Source organism: Manis javanica, chromosome 8 (assembly GCF_040802235.1).
Source record: "Manis javanica isolate MJ-LG chromosome 8, MJ_LKY, whole genome shotgun sequence".
Taxonomy (NCBI): Eukaryota; Metazoa; Chordata; class Mammalia; order Pholidota; family Manidae; genus Manis; species Manis javanica.
In genome coordinates, this window is record NC_133163.1 from 42,434,105 (window position 1) to 42,460,160 (window position 26,056).

General features: G+C 39.6%; 1 protein-coding gene across 3 annotated transcripts; it reads left to right on the forward strand.

The window, feature by feature from the left end:
• CCDC198 (coiled-coil domain containing 198) lies at positions 1-24,559 on the forward strand. 3 transcript variants are annotated; one of them, XM_017662536.3, is made up of 6 exons: positions 1-449; positions 2,829-2,902; positions 18,520-18,606; positions 19,880-19,981; positions 20,787-20,940; positions 23,485-24,559. In XM_017662536.3, the coding sequence occupies exons 1-6, from the start codon at positions 227-229 to the stop codon at positions 23,715-23,717; spliced, it is 873 nt and encodes a 290-aa protein (XP_017518025.2). In that variant the 5' UTR covers positions 1-226; the 3' UTR covers positions 23,718-24,559. The 3 variants fall into 3 exon arrangements, with proteins under 3 accessions (XP_017518025.2, XP_017518026.2, XP_017518028.2); XM_017662537.3 differs by having other exon boundaries at positions 19,883-19,981; XM_017662539.3 differs by having other exon boundaries at positions 377-449; positions 2,829-2,940; positions 19,883-19,981.
• Positions 24,560-26,056: the final 1,497 nt, after the last annotated feature.

Consider the following 26,056-nt stretch of genomic DNA (forward strand, 5'->3'; position numbering starts at 1 on the left):
AATGGCAAAGCAGGAGTTGAAGGCAAGTCTCCATGGAAACCAGCCTCCCAGGAAGTGGCCAGAGGGGTTAGTGTGTGGCGAAACAGAACTAGAAAGATGTCACGAGGCAAATGACTGCGTTGGAGAATCACAGTAAATTTCTGAAAAAGCTTAGTTAAAACCAGTTACATGAAAGGCCCCAAAACCACTTTCCTCATAGGTTTCCTTTGAATGTCTTTAATGTGAAATGGGCCTGAGCCACTCTAAGGCTTACCCTAGGGTGACCAAAGTAGCACCCTTGCAAAACAAGGAGGAAAAGACTCCCTCAGCCAGCCCTGTGGAGTTTGCATTCCATAATACTCTGGAAGAAAAGAGTTCAGAATCCTTTGCAAGACTGCAGGACTGGAATAAAGCTTCAAAAGGGCAGCTGCCGCCGCTACGAGACACCTGGTATGGAAGATATTCTTCAGGTAAATGTGTAACTCAGCCTGAGATTGTTGTACTTGGGTCAAGAAGGGCTACTGACAGATTCACCTGACTTTCTATCTCCATAATCTCAGAAAGTTTCTAAATTACTGAAATGTAAGGGAACACCTTTCAATGTGAAGTTGAATATTTGTCAGCTGTAAGTAGTCTGCATACATAAGAATGAGTGTGTAAACTGTGTGCAAATGGCTTTACACCATTCCGCATGAGAAGGAAAAGATCATTTTTGTTTCAGCTTATAGTGCTTTCAATGTTTATACCTAGCGTTGCCAGATAAAATTGTATAAAGATGTGATAAACTATGACAATCATATGTTTTGACTAAATTCTAAATTTAAATCATTCTCTCCAGTACCGTTTAATGCATCAGGCTTTGTTGTTTTGAAAGCACCACTTTAGGACTGTATCACACTAATGTGTATTTGGAACCACCCCAAGCAGAATGGATTTATTGCCGAACGGATGAGTCACCCTCCCCAACACCACATTTTTTATGCAGAATATGAATCAAGTTCTGACATCTGCAAAACTAAGAGAAATTTTTCCCATTATGATGGGGAGCTCTGAACTTACAGGGGCTATAAATTACCCTGGGATATTTTATAAGACATGTTAAATGTTTTAATGACAACCACAGTGATAATTAAAGAGCTATTCTAACTTGGGAAGAGAAATATAAATATATAATGTATACATACATATACATGGATGTAATTTTCTCTTTTCTTCACATTCTGGATCAATAATGCAAGTAAGTTCCCATTTTTGGTTCAGTTGGCCAGAAAGCCTTATATTCTCTTTCACTGTGTGGTGTATCTTACCTAAACTGATTTTCATGGCTACTTTCTGTAGAACCGCTTGGTTCCACATAGCCTACTTTTATGTTCTCCAACTTTCTAAGCACATGAATGGGAATTTTCCTCTAGTTTCATGGAAGAATTCCTTTTTTACCCAAACATTCTATCCAGAGTTTTAAGATTTTGGTAAGTAAATGGTAAAACCTGATTCTAATATATTACAGTCCCACCTGAAAATGTTCTTGTTTTTGAAATAACAAGATCCCATTAAGAATAAATAACAAGGGGATGGTAAGTGTTCTGATCACTATTTTCAAGAGATCTGTAATCTAACCCCAGCTCCACCAAATACTAAATTGTATGACTTGGGAGCAAGTTACTGCATCAATTTCCTTCATCTACAAATCAGTACTAAGAATAACTGATGGACACAGCCTATACCATTTTGAGAGAATCAAATTAAATAATATGGTGATATCATTATTACTTAGATAAATTCTAAGACCGCTCATCATAGTATGAAAATAATGAGTAGTAAGGGTGCTGAAAATATTTTGCCAGAAATATTTTCATTTTTAAACCCAATATTTTTTTGTTTCCATTACCCTTGTTTCTATTCTTGCTCAATATACTGGCATCTCTTGAAAGAAAATAAGGACATAAAAAAGTTTTAAGATGGTTATTCAAATGTGGTAAGAATAGATACACATGAATACCCCAGGATTTTTTTCCACTTAGAATGAAAAGTGGGGCTGTGGGATAGTCTACACAACAATCTAGAAATCAGAATGCTTCCAGATAGTTAGGAGGAAAGGACAGAACTTTATTCATGCAGCATTGGTCATGGTATAGTCCTAAGGTGTCAGGATAATCAAGCTAATAAATGAAATCAATAATGTATTCTAACAAGGGTTAACTTTGTAGCCCTGGCTTGCTCCACCAGAAAAAAATACTGATACATAGGTTGTAGTATAGTAGCAACTGTGGGAGTTTCTTTCCCTAGTTGGGGGGACTATTTAACTGGGAATATACAATGTCAAACACGGCATATACTTCTATTACAGACTCAAACTTCAATTTATCACTTCTTCCTTTTATGTAACCTATCTATCTGCCATTTATTTCATCTAAAAATAATTTATTTTCATTTCTTAAACCTATATTTTTCTCTGATTTCCAATATTTATTTTGGAGAGATTTCATGAAAATAAAACAAATCATTAAATCTATTTTCCAGGTCAAGTTCTATGTTTGAATAACATTTATAGTCAATTCATTGTGATTTTTTTTTAGATCTTCCTTTAAATACCAATCTGGTGAGGAAATGAGGAAAGCAGAAATTATATCCTGGTAGGATTTAGTATTAGTAGGCTAATATTGTATCACTTGCATTCAGGTATAGCCCCTGATTTATGTGTCTCATCTCCACATTCAACCTATAAGTTGGACATACACAACTGAAAAGTCACCAGATTATGTTAACAAGTCTAATGATTAATGATCAGCCTAATTTAATAGTAAATTATTTTTAATGATTTGTTCTTATTTCTCCCCGAATCCTTCAAGTGCCAGATTTTGACATCCCACTGGAACAGGGAGAAACAAGTATTATTAAAAGGCATCCACCACGAAGACTTCAAGTAAGATGAATTTAAAAGGCTTCATAAGGAATTTAATGGTAACATCCCTTTTTAACTCTGATCATAAATGAGGGGTATTGAAAATGAACAAGATAAGGAGAATGCGAATGCTGTTGATTGCAAAGACCATATTTCTTTAGGATTTCCTTTCATAGTGATTTTACTTGTAGGACCACCACCAAAAAAGAAGGATGTATAGCACAAAAGACATGGTCATGATGGGACTCAGAGGACCTGAATCTTGCTTTGATTAGTTGGATGTCTATGAGGAAACCACTTGCATTAAACAATAATAACAATAACACCAATGGCCACTATTTAATTATAACCTAACTACAAGTCAGATATACTCTAGGTAACTTGATCTGTGTCATTCATTTAATCCTGATACCCCTTCATGAGGAAGGAAGAGTTGTTTTACACATGTGGTTTAGAGAGTTAACTAACTTGCCTACGGATGAGGCCACTTATCAACCAGCCAAAGGTTGTGTGCTCTTAAACATCAGCACAGTTGCTGTCTGTAACCCTGTATCCCTAACATTTTACCATTTTAAATGTTAACTGATTGTTGAAATTGAGAACATTGGATTCCAAAGCAGCAAAGCAAGAGCTTTAAATACATTCACCTTAATCAATATTGAATTAATCCCCTCTAGAGAATTATAAATTTCAACTCTCATCCTAGAGGGTGAAAGAGATCTGAGTGGATCCTTGAAAATGAGCATAAGCTAAGAGGAGGGTTTGGGGCTCTCTGTGAGCAGGATCTATCATTGACATTTGACAAATGGAATTGGAGCTAAATACCATCTGCTCCACAATTCACCCAGACCTCTGGACCAATCCCAGAGGTGTTTGAGCTCATTTGTTGCAGATTATTTCTGTTTCAGTTGGTTTTTATTTATCTGTCTTCTCCAGAAGCTCACAATCATTGTTTGAAGTGATTATATCCTTTGGTCAGAAAAAGAGCATCATCTTCTCCCAAAATATTAGAAGCCTCAAAATATTGCTTAGCTAAAGAAAAATAAAGTATAATTATATCAAACTGATACTTAATTTAAAATTTTTGAAATCTCTAGCTAAACTCAACAACTTAAAACCTTGTTTTATTCTCAAATCAAAAGCAGCCTTTAAAGGAGTGTTTAATATCTATTCATGAGGTGCCTCTAAGCCAAATAACTCAAATAGAAAATATTACTATAACCAATGAAAAATGTGTAGCAGTCTATATTTTACAAAGTACTTGTGCTATCTATCAACCCTAAATCAGCTAAAGTTAGGCTTTGATTCTCTCAAGTCAATCAAGCTCAAAAACAGAACTTTGGTATTTCTGAATCAAAGACTGCACCCCCACATCCTAAGGAATCAAGACTAATGAATTATTTGAGTGCAAGGACTATGTCTTATTAGTGTTATATGTTCAGTCACATATGTACCCCACAAAAGTTTGTGAGTGAATGAATGGTGAGTGAATGAAAAGATGAATGAATGATAGTAAGACCTATTTTCCTGGTGGGAAAAAAATCAGAGGGCACTCCCTGCTATTGCAGATCTGTAGCATCACTGTATTGGAAATCCAATGGACTAGCCAAAGCAGCCAATGTGATGAATTACAGGATATAGGACTGTTTTGTAGAACCCAAGAGCTAGGAGGCACCTGGACATCAGGGAAGAGCTGTGCCTTGCAACGGGAAAGGCATAACTCCCCATGTGACTCCTCTAAGCTCCTCTCCATGCATTTGCTTTACTCTTCTCTCTGCAGACTGATGTTCTCTGCTCCTCAAGGCCATGTAGTGAAATACGGCTGCCCTGAATCTGCATCTTACAGTTCCAGTCAAATGGACAGACTGCTCTGGCCCTTCTGGCTCCAATTTTAAATTCCTGGGGAAAAACAGATCTGACTGGCTCAGCTTTGCTCATGATTCCAATTATGTTTCAATGAGCTGTGATCAGAGGATATATGCTTATGCAGAAAATGTGAGCGGAGGAGCAATCCTCCCCCACCCCTATAGATTCTGCAAGCTGCTCCCAGAGAAGAGGGAAATCACTGGGAACTTGGCAGACACTCCCAAAGACTTCAACTATAATTATCTTCACAAATGAGGCTCAGCACATTTTCCACCACAAATGGGTTTGGGAGAGAATAATAAATGCCGGGTTCCCATGACATGTTAATTAATAGCCTAATCTCTGCCAAAGAAAATTCTGAAAGTATTTTTAATTATTAAACCAAATCTAATTGCATCCTAAATAATTTGAGTTGCATATTTGGCTCTCTCCACTTCCTGAACATCTACTCCTCAAAGTGAAGAGCAGGTCATGAACTAAGGTTCTCCAATTTGGAGCTGCTAAGATCTCCAATTTGGAGCTGCTAAGATCTGAGAGCTTCTGCTCAGGAACTCTGAATCAAATATGCCTGTCCTGTTTTGCTAAGTTGGTTATCACTGTCCCTCTGGTCTGACTCACCATCTCATTCAGCCTTCTTAGGTCCAACCTAAAGTGGAGATGGTCCCCACCCTCAGTCCCATATTTTATGTCCTTGAGTGATCTCTTTGGATGACTCCCTCATCTCCAAAGTTTTGCTTAACTCTCACCTTCCCTATAAGATTAGTTATGACAACCTTTTGAAATTGCAGCCCTTACCCTGGCACTCCTGATTCCCCTGACTCTTCACTATCTTTTCTTTCCCCCAGATCACTTATGTCCACCTAACACACCAAGCAATTGACTCACCTGTTATGTTCTTTGTGTGTTTTCTTCACTGCTTCCTGTTGACCACCACCAGTGCTAGAATATAATTTTCACAGAGGCAGGGATGTTTGTTACCTTCACTAATGTATCCAAGTATCTAGAAGAGTACATGACACATAATAGGTGATCAATAACTATGTGTTGAATACATGGTAACTGAATGAATGGAGAGGGGAGACAGATGAGCGTAAAGACTGCTGGTGAGAGAGAAGGAGGATAGTTCTGACTTGGATGGTTTCATTGTTTTTGATATTATATAATTAGTCACAAATTCCTTCCCTTTCCTTGCCCTTTCTAATTCTTTGGCCATTTTCTATCTTTTTCTCAGTGATTTGTGAGAATTCTTTCTGTATCTTGGATCTAGTCCTTTGTTAGTTATACATGTTACAAATATCTTCTCTCCATCTATGGTCTGTTTGCCTTTCCTGTGTGTGTGTGTGTGTGTGTGTGTGTGTGTGTGTGTGTGTGTGTGTACACAGATTTCTACTTCTAATGTCAAATTTCTCAATCTTAATCTTTATATTTTGTATTTCTTGTATTTTATCTTAGAAATTTTTATTTTCCCAAGACCATAAAGATATTCTCATTCTTTCTTTCTAAAATTTCTAATATTTACCTTTTCACATTTAGGTCTTAATCCATGTGAAATTCATTTATGTGCAGGTATAAAGCTGGAATCTAATTTTACTTTTTTTCCCTTTGAATAATTTGTTGTCCTAGCACTTTTCATGGAATAATCCATTCTGTTACCATTGGTTTGAAATGTTACTTCTGTCATATATCCAATTTCCAGAACTTCCTGAGTCTCTTTCTGGGCTCTCTTTTCTGTTGCACTGCCTTATTTGTGTACCTCCATAGGAATTGCACACTGCCTTAATTATGTACCTTTAAGCTAAGACTTAATATCTACTATGGCAACTCAAAATGACCTTGCAGGGAGGAAGCCAGAAGAAGAAATACCCTGACCTCATTCCTTTTCCTCTCTCAGATCTCCTGGTAGGGCTCCTCAGTGGCTGAACCCAATGCAAAGCCAGAAAGCAGGAGAAACTGGCTCATCTTTACAGGCAGACAACAGGATAGAGAAATGTGCAGGTGGGCCTGGAGAAACAAATGGAAATATCTGGTACAATGCCATTTATTAATTTATTGGCATTCCTGTTATTTCTAGTGTGCTAAAGAATTTTTCTTAGGTCTGGGTGTTAAATTTTATTGAATTTTTTCCTCCATCTATTATAATATTCTTATGATTTTTCTTTTTAACTCATTGATATAATGTACCACACTAATAGATTTTATGATATTACGTTGAGCCATGCTTGTATTCTTGGCATAAATCCTCCTTGGTCATGAGATACATATATAAACACATTGCTGAATTTTATATGCTTACGCTTTTGTGCCTATTTTTCATAAGTGAAATTGTTCTATAATTTTCCCACACTGTCCTTTTGAAGTTTTGCTCTCAAGGTTATACTAGTTTTATAAAATGAGCTGATTACCTTTTTCTTTTCCCTGTATTGTAAAACATTTGATAAAACACAGTTGTTATCTGTTCCTTGAAAATTTGGTAAAGTAGGCCTATGAAACCACCTTTGGACACTGGAAATTGAAGGAATTCAGAAATTTTCCTACTAGCTCAATTTCTTAGTTGATTTAGGTATCTTACTTCTTCCTGATTCAATTTTGCTAATTAAATCCTTCCAGAAAATAATCCATTTATCTAGAGTTTAAAATTTTTTGTTATAAAGTCTTAGCTTCTTCATATTCAACTTTTTGATAATGCTTACAGAATAAATCTCTCAGCTTACATTTTGATGCAGCTCTTTTATACCAGGTAGAAAGGTGGAGAACAACTCAATCCTGATTCAAGCTTTGATCCTGGCTCTAGTTTCCCATCTTATACGGAGCACTTTTGGTCCCCTTTAACCTACAGAAATATCTCATAGCCAAAAGGAACTCTATTTCCAATGACCAGCTTCCCCCAAGTATGTTCATTTTTTCTGTTTTCTGGTCCATGAAGATATTATATCAAAGCCTGCCTACATCTTTTTTCTTTTATGTCTTATTTTTCATTGCCAAATGTTTGGAGCAAAGAACATTATTGAAAGATGAACTCATTGCAATGTACTGACCACAAATTCCTCCTTGGTCTTATCATTTCTTGCTCCAAGGCCGCCCCGGACACCTTTACTTTCTTTCCAGACACATTCTTCATTCATAGTACGAAACAGATTTTACGGTTTCTTTCAGTGTCTCCTGCCTACCTATCACTTCCTGCTAGTAAAAGAAGCAACCATCTCAGGTTAGTGTCACCAAGCTGAGTGACTTAGGCTTGACTGAATCTCTGTTCCTGCATCTCCGGACACTTCAACTGATTATTACATTTGTTTTGTTTGAGAAGCCAAATAAGCCAGAAACCCTAGAAAACTGATATATTTTTTTATAACATAAGATGTCATTCTACCACACCAATTCTTCAATAATTCTTTCCATTATATTCTGTCTGAAGATAATGAAGTGAGGCATCTTGCTTCTCAGGTGGGGAAAGGGAACATAGATATAAACCCAGAATGCCAAAGCAATTTTATTTTACTGGTTTGCTTAGAGAAGCCAATCCTCCAACACTTTCTTTCTGCAGTGCTTCTCAGGCCAAATGTAAATGATTTAATGCAGGATTCCTATTTGCAATGTTAGTTGCTGCCATCTAGTGCCCTTTGTGGAGGAATAGTGTGGTACTCAGGTTCTTTTCAAAGGCCAAGAAGAAAACAATTGGTCGGAAAGAGTTCTTAAAGACACTTAACTACAGAACCCTTATCAGAACTATGAATTTTAGTAAAATGAGGCTGAAAATAGAAAAACATATATTCATATTTTCAAAGAAAAACTTGGCCCCAAAGAACTTATGGCTAGATTAAGTAACTGAAAATATTAAACAACTGACTTCTTCAGACTCAGTTTTTTAATAATGCTCCATAAACAAATCCTCTGGGGTCTACTTTGATTTAGTTCCTCTATTAACTTGAGGCAGTCTGGGAACGAGTGCACACCAACCTAGGAAATCATCAAAATCCTCTGGAGAGTTTTGAAAAATAGATATTAAAAAAAAAAAAAAATTGAAAGTCTAGACAATTAAAATTTAAAACTTCTGCTCTGTGAGAGACAATGTGAAGAGAAGGGAAGATCTACAGATGGTAAATAAACATATGAAAATATGTTCAACATCATACATCATCAAAAAATTTGCAAATAAAAACGAGATATAATCATAAACCTTTAGAATGGCTAAAATCCAGAACACTGACAACACCAAGTACTGGAGAGAATGTGGAACAACAGGAACTCTCATTCACTGCTGATAGGAATTCAAAATGGCACAGCCTCTTTGGAAGTCAGTTTGGCAGTTTCTCACAAAACTAACCATACTCTTACCCTACAATCTAGCAATTATACACCTGGGACAAAAGAAAAGTGGGCACTTTAAAAGTCTTAAAGGGACAAGGGTTTAACAGGTGGACAAAATCATCCCAGCACACTCAGCCCAGCAGGCTGGGAATCTTAAGGAACTTCAGGCACCCAAGGCCCTCACAGCGATAAGCAGCTTGCCATTTATTCCCCGCCACTGGTGCTGCAAGTAAACCGGTTGACCCACCACTGCTGTAGAACAGTCAGGAAACAGCCCTGCCCACAGCAACCACACAGAGTGTTCTCCCAGTGTGCAGCTAACCGGGACAGATGCAGAGGCTGCTGCCAGCATGCACATGCCCAGCACAGGCATAGGAAGCAGGCGCAAAGTCCGGAAGGCAAGAAGGGATGCCGTTCTCGCAGGAGAAGACACCCAGCACACCTGCAACTGGGGACAGTGCCCTAGGCTATCCCAAGGGCAGCCTCCCCAACAGCAGCTCAGGGGATTAAGCCAGAGACTACTCCCTGTATACAGGTAACTGGCACAGGGAGGGGATAAGGGCAAGGTGACCAGCAAGCAGGAAGGGACTTTGTTCTCCCAGCTGACACATGCTCCACCTGCCAGTGATCACTTCTATTGCCATGAAAAGGTACAAGAACCTGATCCAGTCAAAAACCTGATCCACTCTAACAACACCAGAGAGAGGGCCTGAAAAGATAAATATAACCAATCTTCCTGAAAAAGAATTCAAAATAAAAGTCATAACCATGCTGATGGACCTGCATAGAAATATGCAAGGGCTAAGGGATGAAGTCTCGAAGGAGATAACAGAAATGAAACAATCGATAGAAGGACATAAGAGCAGATGGGATGAGGTGTAAGAGTCTGTCAATGGAATAGAAATCAGAGAAAAGGAATGCAGAGAAGCTGAGGCAGAGAGAGGTAAAAGGATCTGTAGGAATGAAAGAATGTTAAGAGAACTGTGTGACCAATCCAAACGGAACAATATTCACATTATAGTGGCACCAGAAGAAGAAGAGAGAGAAAAAGGGATAGAAAGTGTCTTTGAAGAAATAATTGCTGAAAATCTCCCCAAGCTGGAGAAGGAAATAGTCTCTCAGACCATGGAGGCCCACAGAGCTCCCTACACAAGGGACCCAAGGAGGACAACACCAAGACATATAATAATTAAAATGGCAAAGATCAAAGACAAGGAAAGGGTATTAAAGGCAGCCAGAGAGAGAAAAAAGATCACCTACAAAGGAAAACCCATTAGGCTATCATCAGATTTCTCAACAGAAACCTTACAGGCAAGCAGAGAATGGCATGATATATTTATTGCAATGAAACAGAAGGGCCTTGAACCAAGAATACTGTATCCAGCAAGATTATCATTAAAATTTGAAGGCAGGATTAAACAATTTCCAAAAAAGCAAAGTTGAGGGAATTTGCTTCCCACAAACCACCTCTACACGGTATTTTAAAGGGAATGCTCTAGATGGAAGTATTCCTAAGGTGAAATAGATGTCACCAGACAAAATAAAATCACAGCAAAGAAAGCAGACCAACCATATACTAACTAAAGGCAAAAAATATAATCAGATATCCCCAAAAGTAGTCAAAGGAAACATAAAAGAGTACAGAAAAAAACACGTAACATATAAAGGGTGGAGGAAGAAATTAAGAAGGGAGAGAAATAAAGAATCACCAGACTGTGTTTATAATAGCATAGTAAGTGAGTTAAAGTTAGACAGTTAGATAGTAAAGCAGGTACCCATGAACTTTTGGTAACCATGAATCCAAAGCCTGCAATGGCAGTAAGTACACATCTATAGATAATCACCCTAAACGTAAATGGACTGAATGCATGAATCAAAAAACACAGAGTAATAGAATGGATAAAAAATGAAGAAACATCTATATGCTGCTTACAAGAGATGCACCTCAAACCAAAGACATACACAGACTAAAAGTGAAGGGATGGAAAAAGATATTTCATGCAAACAATAGGGAGAAAAAAGCAGGTGTTACAGTACTTGTATCAGACAAAATAGACTTCAAAACAAAGAAAGTAACAAGAGATAAAGAAGGACATTACATAATGATAAAGGGCTCAGTCCAACAAGAGGATATAACCACTATAAATATATATGCACCCAACACAAGGGCACCGACATATGTGAAACAAATACTAACAGAATTAAAGGAGGAAATAGAATGCAATGCATTCGTTTTAGGAGACTTCAATACACCACTCACTCCAAAGGACAGATCAACCAGACAGAAAATAAGTAAGGACACAGAGGCACTGAACAACACACTAGAACAGATGGACCTAACAGACATCTACAGAACTCTACATCCAAAAGCAACAGGATACACATTCTTCTCAAGAGCACATGGAACATTCTCCAGAATAGACCACATACTAGGCCAGGAAGAACAATCCAAAACAAATAGTCTAAAGTCACAACTATTAAACTGGAGAAAGAAGAACAAATGAAACCCAAAGTCAGCAGAAGAAGGGACATAATAAAGATCAGAGAAGAAATAAATAACATTGAGAAGAATAAAACAATAGAAAAAAATCAATGAAATCAAGAGCTGTTTCTTTGAGAAAATAAACAAAATAGATAAGCCCCTAGTGAGACTTATTAAGAGAAAAAGAGAATCTACACACATCAACAGAATCAGAAATGAGAAGGGAAAAATCATGATGGCCACCACAGAAATACAAAGAATTATTAAGAATACTATGAAAATCTATATGCTAACAAACTGGATAACCTAGAAGAAATGGACAACTTTCCAGAAAAATACAATCTTCCAAGGCTGACCAAAGAAGAAACAGAAAATCTAAACAGACCAATTACCAGCAATGAAATTGAATCGATAATCAAAAAACTACCCAAGAACAAAACCCCAAGATGAGATGGGTTCACCACTGAATTTTATCAGACATACAGAGAAGACATAATACCCATTCTGCTTTAAGTTTTCAAAAACTAGAAGAGGAGGGAATACTTCCAAACTCATTCTATGAAGTCAGCATCACTCTCATACCAAAACCAGGCAAAGACTCCACAAAAAAAGAAAATTACAGACCAATATCCCTGATGAACGTAGATGCAAAAATACTCAACAAAATATTAGCAAACCTAATTCAAAAATACATCAAGAGGATCGAACACCTTCATCAAGTAGGATTCATCTCAGGGATGCAAGGATGGTACAACATTTGAAAATCCATCAACATAATCCACCACATCAACAAAAAGAAGGACAAAAACCACATGATCATCTCCATGGATGGTGAAAAAGCATTTGACAAATTCAACATCCATTCATGATAAAAACTCTCAACAAAATGGGTATAGAAGGCAAGTACCTCAATACAATAAAGGCCATATATGACAAACCCACAGCCAACATCATACTTAACAGCGAGAAGCTGAAAGCTTTTCATCTAAGATTGAGAACAAGACAGGGATGCCCACTCTCTCCACTTTTATCCAATATAGTACTGGAGGTCTTGCCATGGCAATCAGACAAAACAGAGAAATAAAAGGCATCCAGATTGGTAAGGAAGAAGTCAAACTGTCACTATTTGCAGATGACATGATATTATACATAAAAAACCCTAAAGAATTCACTCCCGAACTACTGGAATTATATCTGAATTCAGCAAAGTTGCAGGATACAAAATTAACACACAGAAATGTGTTGCATTCCTATACACTAACAATGAAATAGCAGAAAGAGAAATCAGGAAAACAATGGCATTCACAATTGCATCAAAAAGAATAAAATACCTAGGAATAAACCTAACCAAGGAAGTGAAAGACCTATACCCTGAAAACTACAAGACTCCTAAGAGAGATTAAAGAGGACACTAATAAATGAAAACTCATCCCATGCTCTTGGCTAGGAAGAATTAATATTGCCAAAATGGCCATCCCACCCAAAGCAATCTACAGATTCAATGCAATCCCTATCAAAATACCAACAGCATTCTTCAACAAACTGAAACAAATAGTTGTAAAGTTCATATGGAACCACAAAAGACCCTGAATAGTCAAAGCAATTCTGAGAAGGAAGAATAAAGCCGGGGGATCTCACTTCCCAACTTCAAGCTCTACTACAAAGCCACAGTAATCAAGACAATTTGGTACTGGCACAAGAATAGATCCATAGACCAGTGCAAGAGAATAGAAAGTCCAGATATTAACCCAAACATATATCATCAGTTAATATATGATAAAGGAGCCATGGATAGACAATGGGGAAATGACAGCCTCTTCAACAGCTGCTGTTGGCAAAACTGGACAGCTACATGTAAGAGAATGAAACTGGATCATGGTCTAACCCCATACACAAAAGTAAATTCAAAATGGATCAAAGACCTAAATGTAAATCATAAAACCATAAAATTCTTAGAAAAAAACATAGGCAAAAATCTCTTGGACATAAATATGAACAACTTCTTCATGAACATATCTCCCTGGGCAAGAGAAACAAAAGCAAAAATGAACAAGTGGGACTATATCAAACTGAAAAGCTTCTGTACAGCAAAGGACACCATCAGTAGAACAAAAAGGTACCCTACAGTATGGGAGAATATATTCATAAATGACATATCCGATAAAGGGTTGACATCCAAAATATATAAAGAGCTCATGCACCTCAACAAACAAAAAGCAAATAATCCAATTAAAAAATGGGCAGAGGAGCTGAACAGACACTTCTCCAAAGAAGAAATTCAGATGGACAACAGGCACATGAAAAGATGCTCCACATCGCTAATCATCAGAGAAATGCAAATTAAAACCACAATGAGATATCACCTCACACCAGTTAGGATGGCCACCATCCTAAATACAAACAACAACAAATATTGGCGAGGATGTGGAGAAAGGGGAACCCTCTTACACTGCTGGTGCAAATGTAAATTAATTCAACCAATGTGGAAAGCAGTATGGAGGTTTCTCAAAAAACTAAAAATAGAAATACCATTTGACCCAGGAATTCCACTCCTAGGAATTTACCCTAAGAATGCAGAAGCCCAGTTTGAAAAAGATATATGCACCCCTATGTTTATCACAGAACTATTTACAATAGCCAAGAAATGGAAGCAACTAAGTGTCCATCAGTAGATGAATGGATAAAGAAGATGTGGTACATATACACAATGGAATATTATTTAGCCATAAGAAAAATACAAATCTTACCATTTGCAACAACATGGATGGAGCTAGAGGGTATTATGCTCAGTGAAATAAGCCAGGTGGAGAAAAACAAGTATCAAATGATTTCACTCATCTGTGGAGTACAAGAACAAAGAAAAACTGAAGGAACAAAACAGCAGTAGACCCACAGAGACCAAGAATGGGCTAACAGTTACCTGGTATAGGGACTGGGGAGGATGGGTGGGAAAGGAGGGATAAGGGGGAAAAAGGGGCATTACGATTAGCACACACAATGTGCAGTGGGGGGGAGCACGGGGAAGGCAGTACAACACAGAGAAGACAAGTAGTAATTCTATAGATCTTACTATGCTGATGGACAGTGACTGTAATGGAGTAATGGGGGACTTGATAATGGGGGAAGTCTAGTAACCATAATGCTTTTCATGTAATTGTAGATTAATACCAGTGATACCAAAATAAAAATTTAAAAGAAATATTAAGTCATAAAGAGACATGGAAGAAACTTAAATGTGTATTATTAACTGAAAGAAGCCAGTCTGAAAAAGCCAGGTACTATGTGAATCCAAGTACATTGACCTTCTAGGAAAGGCAAAGCAGTGGAGACAGTGGAAGGGTCAGTGGTTGCCAGGTGTCAGGGGGAGAAAAGGAAGGATGAATGGACAAAACGCAAAGGATTTTTAGGGCAACAAAACTATTCTGTTATTACATTGGTGGATATGTCATTATATATTTGTTCAAACCCATAGAATGTACATCACCACGAGTGAACTGTAATGTAAACTCTGGACTTTCGGTGATAATAACATCTGAATCTAGGTTTGTCAATTTTAACAAATGTACCATTCTGGTACCATTGACAGTGGGGAAGGCTGTGCATGTGTGGGGATATGGAGTATATGGGAACTCTTTATAGTTTCTGCTAGGTTTTGCTGGGAACCTAAATCTGCTCTAGTGAATGAATAGCCTAGGAATTTTTTTTTTTAATTCCAAGAGTTCTAATGATAAATCAGGTTTAGGAACAAATGGTGAGGGAAAGAGTGGAGTTGCCATTTTCTAGCTGTGCAAACTTGGACAAATTATTCACCTCTTTAAAATGGGGAGTCATCATAATTATCCACAGGATTCATGTGAGGATTGAATGAGATGACATATTGTGACCTTGGGCATGATGGACACAGTGGCTGCAAAGAACCAAATCCTGACCAGGTCCAGGCGATGGCATAAACACTTCGTTGTTCTCTCCTCACTCCCCAAAACCTCCCCCAGCCACTGCTGATTCTTCCACCCACAGGCGCCTGGATATCCCTTCTCCCTCAGCCTCCTTATCCTCTTTCATTCCCCTCAAGCTTCTGATTTGAGCTGCCTCCTGCGCCAGCAAGTCCCATTTCCCCGCATCTTTATGTCCTGCAGAGAAGAGATCCAGACAAATGCCTCGCTTACTAGTAATCCATCACCTCTCATTACATCCTTGCTAAGTTTTATGCTACAAATCCCACTTCCTCCCCAGAGGTGAGAACGGACAGCTGTGAGCCACTTCCTACCACAAATACCCACTGCCTGGTGCATAGCTAACGCTACGATGAGGTCTTCCCCCTGTCTCTCCTCCCTGCCCGCATAACTTTTGCCCTTTTTCCTTCCTTGCCAGGTGAGCTGTGGCTGCTCCAGGAGAAAGGAATGCTGGCTGTTCTCCCTAGAGAACAGGCCCAGGCACCAGGCAGTTGTATGGGAGTAGCAGGAGGCATGGTCATGCTCCTCAGGAGTGCTCCACGTCCATTTTCCATGATCTTGCCATCTCTTTTTACCCTGGTCCCTTAAAAATGCAGCAAATCAGACTAAAATGAACATAATTTTAAAATACATTAGTATCTGTCTTTATTGTGGGCCTAAGGTAGGAGTGGTGCTCACAGTTTGTTGTAGCATGGCATCTCCTGGTTTTCCTCCTGCACCTTGAGCCATCACTTCTGGTCTCTTTGGCCAGCTCATCCCCAGGCACCAACCTCAGTTTGGAGCTCCTCAAACTTTCAGTCATTGGGTCTGCCCTTCTCATGCTTTACCTCTCACCCATGACTATGGTTTCAGTTATTTTCTACCCAGGGATGATTCCCAAACATGCATCCCCAGCACAGACCTCTAATGCCCTTAACCTAATTATCTACTCACCATCTATGGTGTATCTCAAAGGCATCTCAACTCAACCTGCTGCAAACTGAACTTGCATCTTCCTGCCATATCCCATCCAAACCTGTTCCTCCTTGAGGATTCCCCGTCTCAGTGAATGGTCACCCTTTCCATCCCTTGGATATCAATGTCACTTGGGCACTTCACTCTCTCACCAACCATAACAAATCTTGTCTGGTCAGTTTTAAATATTGAAGTGCATGGGTTTCCTTCCATGAGCTTCCAGGCCATCATCTTTGTCCTCTAACCACTCTCCTCCCATCCATAATAGCTCTTCTCCATAGTTTCTACAATGCAGCTAGAGTGATCTTTTCTTTAAAGCAGATGTAATCATGTCACTACTTTGCTTGACATATGTCAGTGACTGCCTATTGCTCTCAAGAAGAATGCCCCATTAGGCCCTGCCAGAGCCGGCTCCTGCCCACCTCTGCTGCCTCACGGGCGCTGCTCTCCCTCTCACTCTGAACTGCAGTCAAATGACTTCTTGCTATTCCTTCAACAGATCACGCTCTCTCCCACCTCAGAGCTATTGTTCATATTGTTCCTTCCACCTGGAACAACTTAGCCCTCTAAGATTCGCCAAACTTCCAACTTCTGCTGAAAAATTACTTTCTCAGGAAACTTCCTTGGACTGCCTCCTTACTCCTCTCCCCCATGCATCAGTTTTCTAGGCTGCTGTTAACAAAGTAAAATGAACTGGAGGGGCTTAAAACAATAGAAATGTATTATCTCACAGTCCTGGAAGCTAGAGGTGCAAGATCAAGTTGTTGGCAGTGTTGATTCCTTCTGAGGACTGAAAGGAAAAATGTGTTCTGTGCTTCTCTTAGCCTGAGGTGATTGCTGGCACTCTCCGTCGTTCCTCAGCTTGTAGAGGCTTCACCCCGACCTCTGCCTTCACCTTCATGTGGTGCTCTCCCTGTGTGTGTATGTCACAAAATTTCCCCTTTTTATGGGAACACTAGACATACTGAATTAAGGGTCCACCCTCCTCCAATATGACCTCATCTTAACTAATTACACCTACAGGGACCCTATTTCCAAATAAGGTCACATCTGAGATACTGGGGGATGAGTTCAACATATAAATGGGGAGGCACAATTCAGCTCATACCACACCCCATTTCCAAGGTAGAGTCCTCCAGGTATATATTATCATAGTCCTGCCCTACAGACTTTTCCTTCAAAGTGCTAATCACAGTTTGTAATTATTAATAAAATAGTCACACAAGCAAAAGTGCAATTGTTCCCCCATAGATTACAAGCTCCAGAGGGATCATGCACATTTTTGTTGACCCTTGCACCCCCCTGCCTGGCATGTAGCATTTGTTCAATACATATTCATCAAGTGATCAAATAAACTCCATGACCCTCCAGATTCCTGACTGCATGCCAGTGTGAAGGAGCCAGCCTCTGTCTCTCAGGCCTACTGTCACTTCCCAGGGCTCCAGCTTCCAGAGCGCTAAGTCATCTGAGGCAAGTAGGGCGCAGTCTCAGTGATCCTTTGAAACTCCACCATGACCTCCCCCATAAAGCCAAGCCCCTGCTGGAAAAAACCATGTCTAAGATCTGTTAGCACATTGCACTTTCACTTTAAATGTGTGTCATAAGCACCAGTGACCAGTACTGAGGAGGCTGAGGAGGCTGAGGAGGCTTCCCTGGAGCTCTTAAATATGGGTCGCTTCCCTAAGGACTGGAGTAGTTCAGGTGGATGGTTAAGGGATGAATAAAATAACTTCCTGATGCCTCTTTCATCTCTAATATTCTAAGATCCACATTGTTTGATAACTCTAGACGTGTTCCCTCAATGCAGGCAGAAAAGGATTCTTAGTCTTTTAACTCTCTGACCAATATTCAGATCAATAAGTCACTGGCAACAGTGCAATAGAACAAAAAGGAATCCAGAGAGGTTGAAAGCCTTTTGCACAGATCCTACTATAATCCTGTTGAAATCGCCCTCCCTGTGTGCTGTCAGGAGTAAGTGCTGCTTTTGCAAGGTGTTAAGACAGTTTAATATCTGGCTTTTATGTTTCATCATCTCTTGGTATGAGGAATGCTGAATGCTCTAAATGTTGGACTTCTAGAAGCTTGAACCCACTGACCTGCCGCAAGTAATTACTTCTGAAAGGCTCCTGAGCCAGCAAGCAGCCAGGACAGCTCACAAAGCAAAGGTGAGCTCTGGCAACAACCGGAGGGGTTGGGTCGCGGGGGACTGGCTATCCTTTTCACAGAAGACTTCAAAGGCAAATCAGGCGATTAAACTATTCAGTTAGGTCTCCTCAAAGCTGTCCGTTCTCTTCCGGGCCTGTCTCCAGCTGGCAATTACTCTGGCCTCTCGGATGAACGATGGGCCCATCTCTGCCTCCGGGAGAAAACAGGGAGCTGCAGATGAGAGGGAGGAGTAGTCCTTGGGCATTGGAAATTCTAGAAGTGTTCAATTGAGAAACCCAGCATCACTCTTCTCTTTCATTCCTCCCCTCAGGTGGCCAGTTTTCAGGGGAAATCATATCTGTGAGCTTATTTATCACAAAATCACCAAAAAGTCATCCTGGAAAGGGTCGTCTGATCTTTTTCCTTTTACAAACTCTGCCGAGAAAACTCCTCTCAGGTAGAACTGAAAACTGTGAGGTAGTAGATTTTCAACACTTTCCACTCCTGACTGGAGCCAGCTAGACGCTGCTATGCACCTGGCTGATTTGGTAAAAGAGGCCCAGGTAACTTTAGATCCTGCAGGCCACCTGCAGGGATGCGCTCCTGTCAGCCCACATAGTCACTGATCCAGGCCAGCATGGAAGATATCGCTGAGCACATTTGGCTTCCATATCCCTTCCCTTTCTTGGCCACAGAAAATGAGGAATGAGGGCATACCCATCCCTGGTTGCCCTCAAAACTATCTGCACTGTTCCATCAGAATTCATGATGCACGACAGGGAGATCACCAAAATCGCCAAGTTGCAACCCAGATCCTTCCTAACCTAAAATATACAAGGGCTTATACTGGTACACACTTCAGAAATAAGTTCCACTTAACCATTCGGTGTCTTTCCTCTAATTTCATAGCCAGACAATTAGCCAATGGCCGAAGAGGCAGAGAGAGGGTCAGGTGTCATCAAACCAGAACACATTTCTGGGGAGATAGTAATAAGCAGCTGTTGACAGGGGAAGTGATATCTTGTCCCAATGAGATGTGGGAAGATATTTTCACTCAAGGTTCGTGAAACTCTACATTACATACACAGCAAAGCACCACTTCATTCACTGATAGCAGAGCAAAGGACAAGGGAAACTGCAGTGATCCACCTTCAACACCCCAAGAGATCTCAATGAATTATGATTGATGATTGACTGATTAATATTTCACTCTGTATCACAAAGGTTCAAGCTGTGGATTGCAGAGTCAGTAACAAATTATCCCCATACTAATGATTGTGCCATCTTTCATAGCAGGAACTGGAACAGAAGATGCAAACTCCAATGTATACTTCTGGGAAAAGACAATACTTACATAAGATGCAAATGCTGGAAATGAACCATAAAAGACAAGAGGTAAATCTGAAAAGAGGGGAGAAGAATGTCATATTTACCAAGTTTACTCTACAAAATCACTGCCCTGGCACATGAATATGGTTATGTATTTATCTTCAGTCTTTACCTAGCATTTTAAATATAGTCATTGGAGCCAAATCTCCAACCACTGGAGCTGGGAAGAATCAGCAAGCTCTCTTGTGCTACCAACCCTTCGGAGTCTTTTCTCTGGCTTCAGTTCTCTCAAGATCTATCTGTGTCTCAAGTATCTCCTTTTGTGTTTTAAATAAATTGCCCCTATGACATTCTGGCTATGAGAAAACCAGGTTAGATAATTTTTCTCAGTTTAGTAAAAGGTAGAGGGGGAGTTGTTCTTAAGTTTGATACCTAGGCATTTCTCCATAATTCATGCACTAGAGTTATCTTATAAAAAAGATCTGTTGTAACAAATACCTTTAAAGTAATGTCTCCTGTCTCTGTCATATTCCAAATTCTTCACTCTAGGAAATAAGCCTAAAGTTACTGTCTTCTGCAATTCCAAACATATTAATTGGCCTACAGAGACATGTTTTTATAAGGGTTCTCATCTTAATCAAGCCATACCTTCCTGAGACTTTTCGGGTACACTCTCCTTTCTCCTAAGAAACCTGTGCACAAAGAAAGTTTCTGTACTTTCTAATAAGAAAAAACAACCCATGTTCTGCCTAGAAGACCATAGATGGGACAGACACAGACATAATTTGCAAAGTGACCAATTTGTTTTCCTACGCTGGTGAAAGCAGCTCGGTGAAGAGAGCAATAATCATTTATAGCTGGTCATTTTCAGGCCCAAGTGGAGTTGAAGAAAAGTCTTCACAAGGAGGCAAAAATTAGTAAGCAAACACTGAGGGACCATAAAGCCAAGAAAATCCTTCAGAGCATCCCAAGAAATGATGGTGACCTAACCTTGCTATCTGGTGATACCTTGATGAGAAGTCTGGGTGAGTCATATAATTTTTTTAGCAAAATAAAATAGTTCAAGTGTTTTTAAAACTTCATCAGATAAACTCCTGGTGGGAACGGCAGTAAGGAGTGGATAGCAAATAGCCTTGGGGTCCTGCAGCCTAGAATGTAATGATCATATTGTCACATCATTTTAGATGGCCAGGAGGAAAAGACAGAAACTTAACTATAGTAGGATGTCTCCTTTAAGAGGGTTACTGTGCTTTACATGCATTATTGCAATCTTTGCTCCATCCCTAGGAGGAGAAAGGCAAAAGAGCCTCATCTTGTGGTAAAAGAGAATGAAGCACATAGGGATGTACTCAATGGCAAATTGGTATCAGTCAGTCTGGTGGCATATGCAGACACTCTCTCCCCCTCCCCACCCTTTCCCCTCTTCTGCTCATTCAGAATGCCCAAAACAATCCAGCATCGCTACCCATCCAGGCTTCTGCTGCATCCACTGTCTCAGCAAGTGAGACCTCCATGCTCTGTGTCACTCAGGCCAGGGACCCAGGGCCTTTCCAGCCCTTATGTTCCCACTATTGCACCTAGTCAGTCTCAAAGTCCTGCTGCTGTCACCTAGTGCTGAAATCTCCCCTCTCCCTCCCATTCCCAATACCACCCTTAGGTCATCATGTCACACCAGGGCTGTACCCCTCCCTCCAGTCTTACCCTCCTTCTATCTCCTTCCACCTTCAGGGCGGTCCCCAGACATCACCAGCATCTCCTGGGAACTTGTTAGGGTCTCAGCCGCAGTGGCTGAATCAGAAACTGAAGAGGTGGGACCCAGCAATCTGGGTTTAATGGCCAGGTAATTCTTATACCAGTAAAGTTTAAGAACCACTGCTTTATTTGGTAATCAAAGAATTGTCACAGACCAGAAGCATCTACATCACCTGGGATGAAACTTCAGGACCACGGCAGATCTACTGAGTGAAGATCTGCATTTTATCAAGATCCCAAGGTGGTTCTTATGCTCAATAAAGTCCTAAAGCACTGCAGAGAAACTTAACACAATACAAATCCAACCATATCACTCTTTTGCTAAAAAAACATCCTTTCGAGAACCTCCACCAGCCTGAGGACCAAGTCTAAACCTTGCTGTGATCCTCTAAGCCTTCAGGATCTAGCTGCAGCCTGCCTTCCTAGCTGCATCTGCTGCCACTCTTGCACCCAGACCCACACTGCAACCAGGCCACATTGCTCAGTAGCCTCAGGCTGTCCTGTGGCTTCCAACACACACCCATGTTCAGAACCTGTTCTGAAGTGCATTTTAAAAGGGCACTGGAGCACTGCTTAAGTGAAAAGCTAAAGTAAAGACATCCATCCATACAGAAAATTCTACACCAAAAAATCAATCAAATCTCTCCAAAAAAAAAATACAATGGAAAATAAAATGCCTGACCCCTTGAGCTCCCTAGTCTATAGGTCTGGGGTGCCACCCAGGTATCTGTGTATCTAAGGGCTCCATAGGTAATTCTGATATGAAGTCAGACTTGATGTGAAAGACAGAAAATGCATACATCATCTGCCTAGCACATAGTAGACAGTCAATAAATAGTACTAGGCAACATCACTTGTACAATATTCTTGCCAAAAATGTTTAGCTTTAATTTAATCACAAGGAAACAATCAGATAAGCCCAAATTTAGGGCCAATATGTAAGACAACTGACCTGGGTTCTTTGAAATGTTAGCATAGAAAGAATGAGGAAGATAAGGCAGAGGAAGGTGAGAAGGAAGTGGACTAGGAGAGAGAGCAGGAACAAGAGGACACACAGAGAGATGGGCAGAGATGAGAGTGCCTGGGAGAGTGGGGGAGAGTGCGGGGGGTGGGGGGGAAGGAAGCAAGGAAGGAGAGAAGAGAGGGATAGCAGTGTTCTTGAATCAATGCTACTAAGAGACAAGAAAATAAAATGCAGTGCATGATCCTGTATTGGACCCTGGATCTAAAAACACAAATGGGCAAATAAAAAGCAGTTATAAAGAGTATTACTGGAACAACCATAGATATTTGAATATGGACCATATATCAGAAAGCAGTAGTATTACATCAATGTTAAATTTCCTAAGTGTAAAAATTGTATTGTGATTATGTGGGAAAATTGTCCTTGTTCCTGGATTTGTGGTGATATATTTGGGGGGGGATGTGACTCTTCAACTAATTCTCATGGTTCAGCTGAAAAGCATATGTATATATATATATATATATATATGTGTGTGTGTGTTATATATACATTATTTCATATATATTAATAAGGCAATATCCTGACAAAATGTTGTCAGTGGGTTGGGGTATATATAGGTGTGTATTGTATTATTTGTGTGACTTTGAGAAGATTAAAAATTTTTTTAAATAACAAGAAAAATATTTTTAATGCTTATGAAGACACCAGTTGAGAAATCATATAGATGGAGAGAGCAAATCCACAGATTTCAAAAATAACAAGCAGATTATTCAGTGATTGTGAAAATCTAGGCAAACAAATAAATCATTGTTAGGGAAAAATTGTGATTAAATAAGCTTTTTAATTTTTGTAGGAAATTCAAATGAAGTGTTTTGGGAACATCATGCAAGGAATGACTATTGTTCTCGGAAAATTGGCAAAATGGAATCATGGCTCCATGAACAAGAAGCCCGGGGACAGCTTCTTTGGGACAGTGCTAGCTCTGACTCAGAGGAGTTGGGGGAAGATGAGAAGAAGCCACGAGCACTGGTGAGGACCAGGACAGAGAGACTCCCACTTTTTGATGAGTTCTTTGATCAAGAATAAGAATGCTACTCATTAACTAGATACTAAGTGTTTTACTTTCCGTGTACTGACAACTTACTTTCCTGCAAACATTCTTCAAGGTAGTTGCATGAATTATTCTGAGGAGACCAATTCATTTTCCTTTCATTTGGAGTCTTACAGTTAACAGGTTTGTCATATATTATTAACTATGTTACATAACTAAGTACTCCAAAACTTAGGGCATCTTACTGTCTCTTCTACGGACTGCTGGATTCAACTGGGTGATTCTTCTGCTGATCTCTTTTGAGATCTTACGTGCAGCTGAAGTCAGATGACAGCTAGGATTGGAGTCATCCGGAGGCTCATCTGCAATACCAAGCTCGCTGGGCCTCTCCCTCTCTCCACACAGTCTCAGAGCCATCTCTTCAACAGGGTATGGATTTGCTTTTATATCAGCCCATGGCTCCCAAAAATAAACACTGCAAGAGGAGGAAGCAGTCCTCTTAAAGGCTAGTCATGGGACAGCTCAGTATCACTCTCACCACATTCTGTTGGTTAAAGCAAGTCATGAGCTACACCGCCATCAACGAAGAAGAGGACTGCGCAAGGGCATGGATTCCAAAGTGCGGTCCATTGAGATCACCATATATTTAAAAACAAATCATATCTTATAAAACAAATAGATGAGAGAGTAGATTTCATACAAATAAAAACACATTTTTAAAGAAACATTGCAGTAATACTACATTAGACACCAGACTCACTTAGGTCACATTCTTGTGAGTTAGCAGCTGGTTATCTCAGAAAGGCTACAGGAAAGAGGTGCAGTACTGTCAAGTGTGGGAGTTCATTGTGAATTAAAGTTCAAATATAAATGAAGATCTCTTAGATTCTGATGTAGGTCTTAAAACTCTTTAAACTTAAAAAGAACCTTGGAAATGTTCAGCCAAAAGTTACTCGTTTACAAAAATTAGATTTTTAGGCAATGGTAAAAGTAAAATTATACTACACATTATTATCATGATCTAAAAACCACTTTTAAGCCATTTGAAAGCATCTATGAATTTAGTGAAGCTTTTAAAAAAATCAAACACACCCTTCTAAGCTTTCTTCAGAAAACTCACAAAAGGGAAATAAAGGGAAATACCAATGAAATTTTGGGCATTTCTGCTCCCAGTTCTTTGTGAGAAATACTCTTCTTACTTTTCTGTGCCAGATAAAAAAGCATATTTCCTGCAAAAGAATATATAAGTTGTTTGACCAACCAGCCTTCCTAAAAAAGTAAGACCCTTGAGAGGAGAAACAAGTCCAACCTCCTCATAGTACCCTCACACATTATGGTTTATCTGGGGGCTTTAAACCAATTCTGAAGAAAGCAGGGTCTGTGCATGTCTTCATCGCGGTGGTCTGTGACTTGGAGTTGGACAACACCCGCTTCCACAAGCACACAGGACTGTGAGCTACGTGACGGCATGCACCATGTCTCCTCCCTGTGGTGTCCCCACTTCCTCGCATGGCATATGGCACAGAGTTTCTTATGAAATGTTTGTTGAATTCATTACTTTGTGTTGAATTAGTCAGTTAGAGAGGCACTTGTCTCTCTCCAGCTATGCATTTGCTCACTCTCATTTCCATCGTTTCCGGAGTCTTAGATATACAAGTAAAGAAAGGGCATTTTTTCCAAAAGCGCTTAGAATTTATCTATCTAAATGGATGGCATACACTAAACATTGCCTTGAGATACAGAAGCAAGATACATATGTCAATGAAGATATCATAGCTCAAAATACTTTTTAAAACCTTATCTGACTGCGTTCGCTGCAAAAGACAATCCTTCATAATGCCTTCTCCATTTGAATGTACTTGCTTGCTCCATGTGGGACTCTCCCTTAAGCAATTCAAGAATTTGAAATTACAATACTAATAATTCTAACACTATATATTAGTAATAGTAATAACTAATAACTATATATCATACCAATTTACTATAAATTCAAGAATTTGAAATTATAACACTGATAATGATGATAGTAATAACAGCTAAAGTACATCAGCCTCTTAGTACGTATCAGGGCTCTTCAAATGCCTCACACACTTAATCCTCACAATAACTTTATGGGTCAGTATTTATATCATCCCCACTTGACAGATGAGGAGACTGAGGCACAGAAAGAGAGGCTGAATAAGTTGCCAGAGTCCCCCGCAGAACCACCCTTTGGAACAGACCATCGCTTACCAGAAGGGATCTGATGGGAGCCAGAAGGACTTCCCTCTTCTCCTCAATTTTACCTCCAACTCACCAGCTGCATTATGTGACATTCCACATTTTTTTCTATTATGCGGTGGGCTGTTTGTTTGTTTGTTTGGGGGAAGTGGGG